The 15,191-nt window shown below is 35.9% G+C and overlaps 4 protein-coding genes and 1 long non-coding RNA gene across 5 annotated transcripts; 2 read left to right on the top strand and 3 right to left on the bottom strand.

The window, feature by feature from the left end:
• Positions 1-387: 387 nt before the first annotated feature.
• Positions 388-3,078, bottom strand: LOC113358780 (gamma-glutamylcyclotransferase 2-2-like). Its single transcript, XM_026602460.1, has 10 exons — positions 2,953-3,078; positions 2,793-2,872; positions 2,349-2,470; positions 2,155-2,231; positions 1,762-1,818; positions 1,594-1,650; positions 1,453-1,493; positions 1,265-1,336; positions 1,093-1,172; positions 388-884 (listed from the first exon to the last, which is right to left on the bottom strand). Exons 3-10 carry the CDS (start codon positions 2,455-2,457, stop codon positions 685-687), a joined length of 693 nt encoding a protein of 230 aa, XP_026458245.1. The 5' UTR covers positions 2,458-2,470; positions 2,793-2,872; positions 2,953-3,078; the 3' UTR covers positions 388-684.
• Positions 3,079-8,754: 5,676 nt separating this feature from the next.
• LOC113360713 lies at positions 8,755-10,843 on the bottom strand. The gene is made up of 3 exons (XM_026604184.1): positions 10,030-10,843; positions 9,819-9,940; positions 8,755-9,325 (listed from the first exon to the last, which is right to left on the bottom strand). Exons 1-3 carry the CDS (start codon positions 10,841-10,843, stop codon positions 8,885-8,887), a joined length of 1,377 nt encoding a protein of 458 aa, XP_026459969.1. The 3' UTR covers positions 8,755-8,884.
• Positions 10,844-11,060: 217 nt separating this feature from the next.
• On the top strand, positions 11,061-12,109 carry LOC113362157. The gene is made up of 3 exons (XR_003365576.1): positions 11,061-11,402; positions 11,593-11,677; positions 12,045-12,109. It is a non-coding gene; the product is annotated as an uncharacterized LOC113362157 (long non-coding RNA).
• A 196-nt stretch (positions 12,110-12,305) lies between these two features.
• Positions 12,306-13,271, top strand: LOC113360712. Its single transcript, XM_026604183.1, has 3 exons — positions 12,306-12,765; positions 12,879-13,018; positions 13,191-13,271. The coding sequence occupies exons 1-3, from the start codon at positions 12,306-12,308 to the stop codon at positions 13,269-13,271; spliced, it is 681 nt and encodes a 226-aa protein (XP_026459968.1).
• LOC113362155 lies at positions 13,185-14,684 on the bottom strand. Its single transcript, XM_026605125.1, has 3 exons — positions 14,459-14,684; positions 14,248-14,369; positions 13,185-13,755 (listed from the first exon to the last, which is right to left on the bottom strand). The coding sequence occupies exons 1-3, from the start codon at positions 14,634-14,636 to the stop codon at positions 13,315-13,317; spliced, it is 741 nt and encodes a 246-aa protein (XP_026460910.1). The 5' UTR covers positions 14,637-14,684; the 3' UTR covers positions 13,185-13,314.
• Between the last annotated feature and the right edge of the window lie 507 nt (positions 14,685-15,191).

The raw sequence follows: 15,191 nt of genomic DNA, 5'->3' as shown, positions 1-15,191 counted from the left end.
CAGCCATGAAATTTGGGTCGCTAACATGTACACAGTTTGTCAGGATGGCACAATTTGTGAGTAACTCTCAAGTTCAATGCATTTGTGCAGGCAGGAAACTATCAGTGAAGACTCCTCTTCACGTACTAGCTCTAATGAGACAACGGCGAACTTCAAATGAGGGATTTCCCTTGTTTCCACAATCTTTTTTTAGAACTATGTTTCTCATTTTATTTTCAGTCTCCAGACGTACTACACAGTACAGAGTGCCGCCCACTGCTGTACTGTTCAACATTGTTTCAACCTCAAAGATTTGTAAACAGTAACGATTACGAACATTTAAGCCAACAATGAAATCAGTAATTATTCTTCCAAATCAAGAGCAAATAGAGAATAAAACATGCAGCGTATATTACTAAAACTAGATTTTTCCATTGATAATTGAACAACATCAAAATAGTTCTCATAACATAAACTCAGTACATAGTTCAAGTAAAGACTTTTGTCTTCTACATCTATACCTTCAAGTTAATACAAGGATAGGAAAATCAACAAAGTTGTGAAGAGTGTATAGCTAAAGACGTCAACCTACTAATTTTATTAGGCAGAAGGCGAAACAAATAAGTGTTCTGTAATTATCGGCTAAAGAAGAGACTAAAACCAGCAATTAGGAGTTTTGTTAAAGGATGGCAATTTGAATATCTCTTACGAGTCCATGGCAATAGCTTCCGGAAGGGGGCCGCCGATAAGATGCAGAGGTGAGGGCATATGGGCTGCTTTTAGAGAGATTCGACTCGTATCGCTGATACCACTACCCACTAACAACTTCTCCTTAGGTCTCTCGATACGTGCTAGTACGCTCCTCACTTCATTTGCTAGCTCTATCACCATATCATCCTCATGACCTGTAAATCGTGCTTCCAGGTCAGACTTGTAAAAATTGCGAAATACACAATCATTCATATTGTTTTATCATATTTAGTAAAACAACGACAAAGGTCAACAATTCTGTTCGTAAGTAGGCATTGGTTTGTGAAATGTTTAGTCAAAGTCCGGTTTAATGTGGTGAGTTTGTGTAGAATGACAATAGAATAAAGAAGAAAAAACGCTTACCAATATCAGCCAAGGCCTTCTCTAACTTAAAGAGATAATCTCTATTGTTCCCGCAAGGCCCAGTAGCAGTTGCAATTTGACTGAAAAGGAACAAAAGAATAATCAGTTAGACAAATCCAAAAATGAACATGAAATCTAATTAGAGAACTGTAGCATAGTTTCTGCAACTCACCTCGCCATATCCTCTAATGGAGCTGGCCCCAAATAATACTTATTCGATATTTTGCATGGAGTGGATGTGAACCTGGAAATGAGAATATATCTTGTCAGTTCAATAGGCATATATGTTTTGAATCACGACATTGGGTATTGGAATCAAATAGAAGGAAAGAAAAAGGAAAGGTTGATTAAGGTACTCACACCAAGCATCCGGTTACGGCTGGCTTAAGAGGGTCATCTTCCTGAGAGCAAGAAAAAATGAATAGAGGAATAAGGATCACAAACGATTTCGAACATGAGAATAAGATTATTAGGAAAAAGAAAAGAAAACAGTGAACTTACCCTGTAAAAGTCTACACTTGCCTTTAGATCGTACTCGCATTCTCTTCTCTCCAAATACTACACAAAGATAAAGAGATAACACAATCATCATTAGATGAACAAAACTTAGTTTTAATCGATATGATCACAAATTTACAGTGTCGTAGATCTTTAGAAACGAACATATACCTCCATTGCTAGTCTTTCCTTTTCAGGACCTCCTTTGACACAGAATGCAGCACCCCACTGGCAAAGATTTCAAGAGAAAATATTAACACCACAAACAAAACAATGTACAAAAACAATAACTAATAGATAGTAAAACGAACACATGAACCATAATCGTGAACCATTAGATTCTAATATAATCGTAATCATCCAAGATTCTAACAATAATTACATGATTAACTCATTAAATGATAATTAGTTTGAACTCTCGAATCAATAAAGTCCAGTTCCTTTAAATTACGAAAACACACCTACGCTAAATACACCTCAAATGTGATAGATCCTATTCAGTATAATACTGGTCAGACCCTCAATCAAATTTTTAATATAGGTAAATCTTCAAATTATACTTACACAAATTTCGCCTTCGCCTGCCTCCAAGGTACAAGTTCTTGCTGGATGTTCAGGGGTACCTCTATGATCAATGCATGCTGGAATCCAACACATAAACAATCTAAATAAGTCACAGTAAAAAATACACTCCCAAATCAATCACATAACGAAACTTCGAATATACTATTGATTCCATAATAGAAAAAACTTCATACCTAGATCAAATACACGCTTGTGACCCTTGATGAAACCTACAACTTTCTCATCATAATCAAAACCAAAGTTGTATACCAATGAACCATATCCAAATACCCATAGCACCATTTTGTTATATTATCTGCAAAAAAGACCAAAAACGATAATTTAGTACCCATTTTTGGATTTCTATTAAAAGAAAAAAGTTGGAACTTTTAAATGAAAAGTCGTAACCCTAAATCCTGAAAAGGTCTTGATTCTGAAACCCACTTTTATAAAAACTTTGAAAAGACTAAAACTACAAATGGAGACGACCCATGATCAGAAACACCTGATTTTAGGTGAAATCAATCAAATTTGTGATCAGATCTAGAATTAGTGAAAAACCAAATCCAATGTCTGATAAATTATAGTTACTCATAACAAAGATCTGTATATTGAAGCTGAAATTAACAATGCCTTACCAGTGATTCAAGTAGCGGAGCTGATAAATTAGAGCAAAAACCCAACACAGAGAAATGCAGGTAGATAGATGTACCCCTTTCTGTAAAGATTGAAAATTTATCAGAGATTTTTGTGTAAGCTTTTGGAATGAAAAATTTTCAATCAGAGAGAGGGAAATACCGGGTTTTTTTTTTTATGTTAGGGTTTATAAAAATTACAAACCCAATAAAAAGCTCGGTGACAAAAACGGATTCCTCTCTCTCTTTTCTCTCTTTTCCTTTTCTGTATTTGATTTGAGTTCTGGAGGGGTGAAGGGAGATGAAGAAGATGAACTATTTATATAATAAGGCAGTTGAAACTTCAAGGTTGCCACGTACTAAACTATTCATGGTCATGTATGTATGTTATGGAAAGTGAATGTATGTAGAAAGTGAAAGTACTAAAATAACCTTTTACCTATTAATGGCCTTCCTCTGTTGCTGATTCTTTAGCGAAAATTTATGCTGAAGAATTTTGAGCTCAAGTGATTGTATCATCACCGGATTATTTTATCGCCTGTGTTATATTGATACTGACTTGTAACTTTGAACACTTACACAGCTATAAGAACTAGTGAGTTCGCAAAATCAACAGTGTTGTGAGCTTTCGTCTTAGAATGAGCATTACAATGCATTAGACTGACAATACCTAACAAATGGGCGTGTGTGCGTAAAGATTGTCACTTGAGATGCATGGTATATTTGGGCAAGCCATACCACATGCATGTGTCTTGAGGGCAGTATTGTCATTATGAGGATACAAGTTTAGATACATTGAATCTAGACATCTTTTTTATGATTCCTAATTGAGATATTATAACGCTGGAACACTGATTTTTACCAGTTGCCATAAGCTGTTTTAGTGAGATAACTTTGACGTTTACCTTAAGTCAAGTGGACCGGTTAATACGCTCTAGATTCAATGAATCTGGACAGAATAAAAGAAAAGAAAGGTACTGTTATCCGATTTTCCAAAAATACGTTTTTTCCCCCAAGTAGTACTGTTGTGTCCAAAAACCACGTGGAATTGCTGACGATATACCAGAAAAAGTCGGTTTCAGCGGTCCCAGACCGATTTTCTCTGGCCTCACACGTTTTATGTTGTCTACCAACTTTCAACTGTATCGTGATATTCCGTATCTTTGGATTGGATTGGATTGCCACGACTCGCCGTGTGATCCATGCGGGACTCTGCAAAGGATCTTCAAGAACGGAACAAAATGGTTTGCACCTGCCTGTCTTTTCAGAAAAAAAATCGTTTTTTTATTTTTATTTTTTCAATCCGTCGACTCAAAAGACCACTAGAGAATTAGGTGCCATTTTGTGAAGTTTGCACCAAAAAAAAAAAAGCCTCCTAATACTACTTTTTTATTAGTAATTAAATCGTGATTAACTGAATAAAACAAGTTTCGTCAAATCTTGATCGTTGAGGTTGAACTAGTGAAAGTCTCTTCAACGGATCAAAAGCCACCTCATAACAAAGTGAAGCCAGACATTATATGATCTTTGGAATGTTCCAAGAACACTCCGTGGAGCTTCTAAGTCTGACTTACTAGCTAGCAATGTTGACTTACTTGGCAAGAGCAAGCAGATTGAGTTCACGTAGTGGGAAGGATCAACAGCAATTCCTGTGGGAACGAACAAACCCATTCTTTTGTTCAGCCAGGTGGATGACCAAACTAGGTTTTCCACTATGGTAAAGTATTGGGCGTTAGATCAATAGATGTGCGACCCAGATAAAAACGCTGGCGTTTGTAGATCCAGCTCTAGCGTTCGAAGAACAAACGCTCCTCCAACGCAGGATCTCAAGATAAAACGCTGGCGTTTTTGATAATAACGCTAACGGGTGATTTTTTAAAATTTGAAATTCACTTTTTATCTCTATAAATTACCACCATTTTCAAACAATTCACTCACACCAAATTCACTTCTCTTGAATTTTCTCTTCTAAAATGGATGAAAAAGCGATCACACTTTTTTGCGATGCAAAACTTGAAGCCTCTGTTCTAAGATATGTAAGAATTTTAAAAAGATTGAAAATTGTAAGACGGAAGTGCAAGTTTTAGAAGTTGCTCCAAGAAAATGTTCCGCTAAAAGGCAAGGAAGAGTTCCAGTTTTGAAAGTTAACAACAAAATATTCAAAAACAAAAGCGAAACTGTGAAAGAGCGCGTTGAATGGAAGATACGTCAAATGAAGATAAACATGAAGCCAAAACTTGTACTCGATTTTTATTGAAGTAGTTTTTAGTACATTTATTATTGCCTACGTTTATATCTTGTAAAAGAATTGGCATCAATGAATGAAAATAGATTTCCACTTAAGATTAAGCGAAATTGATTATAATTTAAACTTTCAAATAACATCAAACTACATTTTAATAAACCACAACAATAGCATCAAACTAATTTTAATAAACCAAAAAAAAAAATCAAACTACATCAAATCCAGCGACATTCTCTTTGTAGAGTTCGTAGCATTCAAAATGCTTAAACTTTATTCCGCTTTCTTCAGTAAACTTGGTCTGAGCGATGGTCTTCTGTAAAACAAACAACAAGTTCAGATATTTATGATGCAATTGAGTACATGAGGACAAATGGGAAAGGAATAAGATACTCACCAGTTCTTCGTCGGAAAGTCCAGAATTGCTACGGTGAACCATCCACAAAACTTCTGTATAATATTTGACTTCCTTAGTGATGAATGCAATTCTTAGTTTTAGGCTCTTACTGTTTCTTATGGTTTCGTTCCGCGATGCTAGAAAATGTCCCAATACTCTTTCCCAGAAATGGTCATGATTCATTGGTCTCATCATACGATGTAACCAACATCGAACAAGAGTAATATCTTCTTCCATTGTAAATACTTGGAGAAGCATTCGAGTGCAGTAACGATGCACTTGAGATGGACCATCTTTTATAATTCTAAAACGCCCTTCGTAAAGAAAAGGTTTACCGTAAGCATCCTCCCAATTTTCAATAGCTGTTTGGATCACTTCATCTTCAGTTACACCGACGAACTTTTCTCGATCAATTTCCATTACAAGAGAAACAAATGGCTGTAGTACATTACTAATAGATTGAAAACGAGCACGCAATCGATGAGCATCTCGGTTTAATGGGTTTCTCGTCAGTGAGACGAACATTGAAAAAACGTTATCCCAAAAATAACGTACACTATTGTATTGATAAAGGACACCAGTGATTACCCTATTAAAGAAATATGCTTTGCATAGAATTATATCCTCTTCTTTAGTAAACTTGGGACCACGATTTCTAAAAGACATTTCTGCAAAAGAAGAGAGATTTAAGAAAGAAGAAGAAGAAGAAGATGTGATTTTGGAGATGGGAGGAAGGAAATTTATAGGTCGGGAAATAAAATTGGAAATTTAGCCGTTGGCGTTTGTAGTAAAATCGCCCGCGACTTTCCTTTGAGCGCCCGTTTGAATTACCAACGCCTATTTTTATTATAGATACATCACTAGGTTTTATTCTAAACCAAACCAACCGATTTCTTTCTCATCATCCACCATGTTTTCTAAAGGCAAAGCGAAGCAAATATTATGTATCGAAGCGAAAGAGATTTGTCTATTATGTTTCATGGATAACCAAAGTCTTATGCTATGTCCTTGGATGTATTCACCGCGGGAAGGTTGTTCACGCATCAGAATGGTGATTGAATCACAACCGGAAAAGCTCAGGTATTTGCAATGTCAAGATCCCAATTTTCCAGAGGAACCACATATGCTAGATGATGCTATGAAGATTAAAAAAGAAGAAGAAGAAGAAAAGATTGCAACAATCTGCAAAAACTTCAAACTTAAGGCCAAATTGAAGAAGGAGTTATTACACTGAAAACATTGTGGATATGGAGATCACGAATACAAACACTGTCCACAGAGAATCAGTTCATGCTCAAAGCCCGGTTGCAGGACTTTTATGCATTTGCGGAGTTCTTCTGAAGAAGACAACCTGCATCTGTATATCCGACTAATTGCGAAGAATGGGATACATCCTTTGAGTAAAATAATCCCATGTATGCAGTACCTTGAAGATATCGAAAGATATGTTTTACACCTGCCCAATGTCTCTTCGTTGGAGCATACATGAATCTTACTAACAAATTAACTACAAAATAAATGTCAGGTCTAGTATATTTTTCAAGATACGGTAGTGCACCAATTTCACTCAAATATGGTACTTCTAGACCAAGAATAATTTTGTTTTCTTCCTTCGGACAAAAAGGGTCATTTTTAGTGTCAAGAGATCTTACTACCGTAGGAGTGCTAAGTGGATAAGATTTATCCATATTGAAACGTTTTAAAAGTTTCTCAGTATACATCTTCTGATGAACAAGTATGCCACTGGGATAGTGCTCGATCTGCAAGCCGAAACAAAACTTTGTTTTTCCAAGATCCTATATCTAAAATTCTCCCTTTAAGCATCTAATTGCCTTTAAGAGTTCTTCAGGAGTTCCAACTAAGTTCATATCATCAACATATACAGCTATAATAGCAAATCCTATTGTAGTCTTCTTTATAAAGACACATGGACAAATAGGATTATTTACATATCTCTTAGTTATCAAATATTCACTTAGATGATTATACCACATTCGTCCAGATTGCTTTAATCCATATAAAGCTCTGTTAAGTTTAAGTGAATACATATGGCGTGGTTTCTTTTCAGATAATGTAAATCCTTCCGGGATTTTCATATGTATATCTGTATCAAATTTTCTATACAAATATGCAGTAACCACATCCATTAAATGCATATCAAGTCCTTCAGAGAATTCCATACTAATCAAGTATCGGAACGTAATAGCATCCATAACAGGGGAATATGTTTCTTCGTAGTCGATCCCAGGTCTCTGAGAGAAACCTTGTTCTATAAATCTCGCTTTATAGCGGACAACTTCATTTCTCTCATTATGTTTTCCTGCGAACACCCATTTACAACCAACTGGGTTCACATTTTTAGGTGTTAGGACTGCAGGTCCTAAAATATTGCGGTTAGTGAGAGAGAATAATTCTGCTTTAATGGCGCCCTTCCATTTTGTCCAATCATGTCTTTCACGACATTCTTCCATAGATGGTGGCTCAGGGCCATCTTTATCCATAGTAATCTCAGTATCTACTGTAAATGAAAATTTATCATCGACAAGAACCTTATTACGATCCCACATTTCTTTCTTGCATGCAAAATTTATGGAAATTTCTTCATTTCCTGGTACCAGTTCCCTTTCAGGGGCATTTTCCTCGACTGGAGGTAGTAAGTTTGGAAATGAGGATTGTTCATCTATAGTCTCTTTATGAGCACTATCTTTTGTCGATTCAGGTTGGCTTTTCATTTTTCTAGGAGCAGAATCCTTTGAACTAATGGGGCTTCCACGCTTCAGGCGTACCTTAGACGACTCATTTCCTGGAACAGTCACGACCTGTCCAACTGGGACATTAGTACGTTCCGAGACATTTTAACGGGTATGTATGATTTTGTTATTCTTGCCGTATCAACAAATGCATATGGCATTTTATAGGCAATGTTTTGAAGATGAATAATCTGCCGCACTTCAATTTCTGATTGATTTGTGTGGGGGTCAAGATGAGACTGAGTAGGTATATACCAGAAAAGTTTACTCAGTTCTTCTGGCGGCTTAAATTCTCCCTCTAATAGTGGGAAAATTGTCTCATCAAAATGACAATCAGCAAAACGGGCGGTGAATATATCGTCAATTAAAGGCTCAAGATATCTAATAATAGATGGTGAGTCAAAACCAATGTAGTCAATATCGGATACCGGTTTGTCTCGGCTGAGGACCGGTACACTGGTACAACATTGTATCGGGGAGATCTCGGTTTCAAATATCGGGGAGATATCGGTTCTAAATTTATATCTATAATTTATATTGTTTCACACAAAATTATACAACATTAAAATGCATCAATTTTAGAAAAACAAACAAGTTCATTCAAAACATAAGAGTCGTCGTATGAAGTTCAAATTGGAAAAATGGGAGAATTCACAACTTTAAAGTTCACAATCTGGAAACATAATTAAACATGGACATTACAATTTTAATCAAAATCATTCGATTCATCATAGATATCATAATCTTCCGTAGCTCCATCATCTCCACCAAGTAGTCCATAATTAGAGTCCAACATCAAGTCATCAGTATCATATCCACTATATTCAGAGTCAGTTGGATAAGTAGATTTGCGTCGGGAGATACAAGCACTTTTACCAACAACTGGCATACCTTTTTCACCAACAATATCTTGCAAATCATCCAAAATAACATTATCTCCTTGTACAACCAAGTCATCCAAATTCTCTAAAGCCAACCATTCATCATTGTCATCACGCTCATCCAGAAAAATGGGATCATGAGCTTTCGGATCATCATTATATTGACTGATTTCTTTGTATCGACGTTCCAATTTCTTGTTGTATTGAATAAAGACGCTATCATTCAATTTTTGTTGCTTTATGCGATTTCGCTTCTTTGAATGCAACTGAAAGACGAAAGGATAATAAGTAAATGAAATGAAACACATCAAACAGATTGAATCTTGATGTTCATCATTATAAATTGAACCAAATAGAAAAGCCAAATATAAATCAAGTGTGTTGGAACATAACTTAGTATTTAGCGACCCTAAATGCAGGGAAAAGGAGAAGACAGGTTTAGATTGACTCACCACCGGTCCATCAAAGGTAGCGATGGCAGCACAGAGAACAATACCATGATCATTTTGATTTTGGGTCATAGACTGATTTGGATCATTAGCACATGACATCATATGGAACAATGAAAAATGCCCTACTCTTGCTCATATAGTGGTATACAATGTTAACACATTACACATTAACTACAACTTGGTGTGTCGCGGCACCTCAGGAAACTGAATTACAGGCATACATATGGTCTAAATACCCTTACAGGAAAATGGTAATACATGAAAAATAATCAGTGCAAGTAAGACTCAACAAGATTAGAATACTTACATTCTGAAATGTGCTCCAGTTTCGCTCACACGGGGAAGCAGAACAAGTAAGACTCAATACCCTTATTGCAAATTTTTGTAGGTTTGGGGTATCGATTCCTCCATATGTAATCCACCAATCATCTGTCATAAACACGGACAAAATAATTATACAAATGCATAGGTAACACAGATGTAATCAAACCTTCAACTTACATAACAAACAAACTTACGAGGTTGATATTTATATCTTCTTTTTTTGCAAACCGGAGTTCCCAAGATCCCGTTAGCATCACTGTAGTCTCTCAATTCAGTTGTAGCTTTCTCAAGATCTTCTTCATTGGGAATAAGCCTTTGCATTGCTGTATGAAGTCCCCTTTTGATTTCTATGTACTTAAGATCATTATCCATTAGATGAGCAGGGACTTTGTAGAATATGGAAGGATTTAAATAATATGCAGCACAATGTAGAGCATGATTGAAGTTATTCTTCCATCTTTTATCAAAGATAGCCTTAATTACAGCCCAAGTACTATCATCTTGACTGAAATTCTCCTCGAGTTTCTCCCTTGCTATCCTCATTGCTTCATAAAAACAAGGCATTGTAGGTTTGCGCTCGATATCCACTAACCTTACAACCTTAACCAAAGGCTTTAGCACTCTACAAGAATAATCAACATCTTCCCAAAATGTACTGCTTGTGACAATTTTAAGTACATTAATTCCCATAGTTTCTTTTGCAAACCTCATTTTCAACCACTTATCATTCACGAACATTATTTGCAAATGGGTTTTATACTTTGCAAGACTTTCTAGTGTGTAGTACTGAGTTGCAAATCTAGTCTTTGTAGACCTATGTAATTCACCACCGATCATCTCCCTCATTAAGCTTAATACTTGAAAATGAGCATAAATATATGTAACGAGTCTCTTACCTAGAATGACGGCTGTCTTGATTCGTGGAAGCTTGCCACCAAGTTCTTCTAGCATCAACTGAACACAATGAGCACCACAAGGAGTCCAAAACATATTTGGGTATTCAAGCATTAAATCTTTCCCTGCCTTTTTAAAATTTGAACCATTATCGGTAATGAACTGAACTATATTTTCTTCCCCAACATCGTTAATTACCTCCTTTACAAGCCCACGTATAAAATCAGCATCATTGGTTCTGTTTGACGCATCCACAGACTTCAAAAAAACTGTCCCTTTCGGACAATTCACCAAAAAGTTAATAAGATGTCGCTTTTTCCCATCTGTCCAGCCCAATGTAGTCAATTTCGTCCATACCGGCCGAAATATCGGCGATATTACCGGTATCGGACACTGAGCGATACGGAAATCCCGATATCGCAAAACGATTTTTGTGCCGATAATACCGTCCGATACGGTAAATACAGTACACCGATAATATCGTATTATCGGCGATATTTGTCATTTGCTGTAATTTCTGAGGGCATTTTCGGGATTATAAGAGAAGGGAAGAGATTTAATCCCTAAATCCCATCGATACGCAAAGGGTAGAGAGTTGATTTTACAAATTTCGTTGCAGGTTCTTCTTCTCTATTTTAATGGCGAGATTCAGTTGATTCTATCTTAACAAGAGGTTAGTTTTGATCATTAATCGATTATGTCAATCTATGTCAACTATTTCAAATGGATTATGTCAATCTTTGTTCATATTTTGGTGTATTTTAGGGTTTTTAAGAAGACTATTGGAATGTAATTTGGTTTTGATCATTAACAAATACTGGTAGTCTGGTACCCAAAACTGATGCTAGATTTTTGCAATTTAGGTCCAAGGGAAGATACATCTTATATGCATATCCAGCAAAGGCAAAGTCGCTGAAGAAACATCAAAACAGTTCATCTAGCAACTGGGTATTAAAATAGATAGCTCCATGTCTTTACAGATTACAACGATTTTAATTTTTGTGTACTGATTTTCACTGCTTATATATTAATCCCAAAGAAGCTACAGTTGTGTGATAATATTCTTTCTATATTGTCTTTCTTGCTTGGTTCAGGTCTATTTACATACTTATTGCACTTTTGTTTTGTTTGTTTCTGTTTTAGGGATTTGGATTTGAATTTTCTGTTTTACTTATTGCTACTGATTTCCTTAAGATTGGTTGTTGATGGAAATGTTGAGGTTTAATCTGTTGTGTTGTTGATGATAGTATTAGTATGTAGTTGCATACATTATCAGTCTGTTCCTAGGATTTAATTTGTTTTATTTCTGTTGTAGGTTGTGATTATGGATTCTTCTAATGCATCAAATTCAAATACGGCAAACACTACCTGTGATTTATTTCCCTCTTCTTCGGCTACTCAAACTAAAGATCCAGCATGGGAATGGGGTGAACGCCAAGACCTAGCAAATCAAAATATAATTACTTGTTTGTTATGTAAGAAATTAATTCGTGGTGGTGGAATTACTAGGCTTAAGGAGCATCTTTTACATATTAAAGGGAATGTTTCTTCATGTCCAAATGTGTCCATTGATATTATGAACAAAGTTGGTCTGGTGAATTCTGTAAAGAGGACCAAAAAAGCTCATAAGGATAACATTGATTTAGCGTATCGGCGTGCAAACAACTCAGATGAAGCCTCTGATGCTGATACCGATGTTGAAGAACAAGAAGTTGAAATTGATGGCAATATGGGCAGTCGTGGTGCTGGTGCTAGTGCTGGTGTGGGTGCTAGTCAACTAGTTTCTCAGAATCAGACAAAGAGAAAGAGGATAAGCCAAAGTAATAGTAGAGGTCCAATTGATTTATATATGAAGACAGACCACCAAAAAACTCAACAGGCCACTCTTGAAAGAGACTCAGCTGTGAAAGAGAAGTTAATGAAGACTGCATGGAAATGCATTTCAGCTTGGATGACTGAGAATTCAGTATCATTTAACACTGTTCGTTGCCCAAGTTTCAAAGAAATGATATATGCAATAGGCGACTATGGGAAAGGTAAGCAGTTGTGATATGCTCAGTTGATTTTAGCTATAATACGTGCTTTAATCTGTTCTTCTTATCGTATATTCATTTGGTTTACTTTTGCTTTTTATGTTGTTTTTTGTTAGCTATGCCCCCACCATCTTACCATCAGATTCGTACGAATCTTTTCAAGGACCGGTTAGTAGAAATGAAGAAATTTGTTGATACATTTAGGGAACATTGGAAGAGGTTTGGATGTTCTATCATGTCTGATGGCTGGACCAATGTAGTCAATATCGGATACCGGTTTGTCTCGGCTGAGGACCGGTACACTGGTACAACATTGTATCGGGGAGATCTCGGTTTCAAATATCGGGGAGATATCGGTTCTAAATTTATATCTATAATTTATATTGTTTCACACAAAATTATACAACATTAAAATGCATCAATTTTAGAAAAACAAACAAGTTCATTCAAAACATAAGAGTCGTCGTATGAAGTTCAAATTGGAAAAATGGGAGAATTCACAACTTTAAAGTTCACAATCTGGAAACATAATTAAACATGGACATTACAATTTTAATCAAAATCATTCGATTCATCATAGATATCATAATCTTCCGTAGCTCCATCATCTCCACCAAGTAGTCCATAATTAGAGTCCAACATCAAGTCATCAGTATCATATCCACTATATTCAGAGTCAGTTGGATAAGTAGATTTGCGTCGGGAGATACAAGCACTTTTACCAACAACTGGCATACCTTTTTCACCAACAATATCTTGCAAATCATCCAAAATAACATTATCTCCTTGTACAACCAAGTCATCCAAATTCTCTAAAGCCAACCATTCATCATTGTCATCATGCTCATCCAGAAAAATGGGATCATGAGCTTTCGGATCATCATTATATTGACTGATTTCTTTGTATCGACGTTCCAATTTCTTGTTGTATTGAATAAAGACGCTATCATTTAATTTTTGTTGCTTTATGCGATTTCGCTTCTTTGAATGCAACTGAAAGACGAAAGGATAATAAGTAAATGAAATGAAACACATCAAACAGATTTAATCTTGATGTTCATCATTATAAATTGAACCAAATAGAAAAGCCAAATATAAATCAAGTGTGTTGGAACATAACTTAGTATTTAGCGACCCTAAATGCAGGGAAAAGGAGAAGACAGGTTTAGATTGACTCACCACCGGTCCATCAAAGGTAGCGATGGCAGCACAGAGAACAATACCATGATCATTTTGATTTTGGGTCATAGACTGATTTGGATCATTAGCACATGACATCATATGGAACAATGAAAAATGCCCTACTCTTGCTCATATAGTGGTATACAATGTTAACACATTACACATTAACTACAACTTGGTGTGTCGCGGCACCTCAGGAAACTGAATTACAGGCATACATATGGTCTAAATACCCTTACAGAAAATGGTAATACATGAAAAATAATCAGTGCAAGTAAGACTCAACAAGATTAGAATACTTACATTCTGAAATGTGCTCCAGTTTCGCTCACACGGGGAAGCAGAACAAGTAAGACTCAATACCCTTATTGCAAATTTTTGTAGGTTTGGGGTATCGATTCCTCCATATGTAATCCACCAATCATCTGTCATAAACACGGACAAAATAATTATACAAATGCATAGGTAACACAGATGTAATCAAACCTTCAACTTACATAACAAACAAACTTACGAGGTTGATCTTTATATCTTCTTTTTTTGCAAACCGGAGTTCCCAAGATCCCGTTAGCATCACTGTAGTCTCTCAATTCAGTTGTAGCTTTCTCAAGATCTTCTTCATTGGGAATAAGCCTTTGCATTGCTGTATGAAGTCCCCTTTTGATTTCTATGTACTTAAGATCATTATCCATTAGATGAGCAGGGACTTTGTAGAATATGGAAGGATTTAAATAATATGCAGCACAATATAGAGCATGATTGAAGTTATTCTTCCATCTTTTATCAAAGATAGCCTTAATTACAGCCCAAGTACTATCATCTTGACTGAAATTCTCCTCGAGTTTCTCCCTTGCTATCCTCATTGCTTCATAAAAACAAGGCATTGTAGGTTTGCGCTCGATATCCACTAACCTTACAACCTTAACCAAAGGCTTTAGCACTCTACAAGAATAATCAACATCTTCCCAAAATGTACTGCTTGTGACAATTTTAAGTACATTAATTCCCATAGTTTCTTTTGCAAACCTCATTTTCAACCACTTATCATTCACAAACATTATTTGCAAATGGGTTTTATACTTTGCAAGACTTTCTAGTGTGTAGTACTGAGTTGCAAATCTAGTCTTTGTAGACCTATGTAATTCACCACCGATCATCTCCCTCATTAAGCTTAATACTTGAAAATGAGCATAAATATATGTAACGAGTCTCTTACCTAGAATGACGGCTGTCTTGATTCGTGGAAG

Source organism: Papaver somniferum, chromosome 3, assembly GCF_003573695.1.
Source record: "Papaver somniferum cultivar HN1 chromosome 3, ASM357369v1, whole genome shotgun sequence".
Lineage (NCBI taxonomy): Eukaryota > Viridiplantae > Streptophyta > Magnoliopsida > Ranunculales > Papaveraceae > Papaver > Papaver somniferum.
Note: the sequence above shows the minus strand (reverse complement) of the source record. Positions and strands in the feature narration are given on the sequence as shown.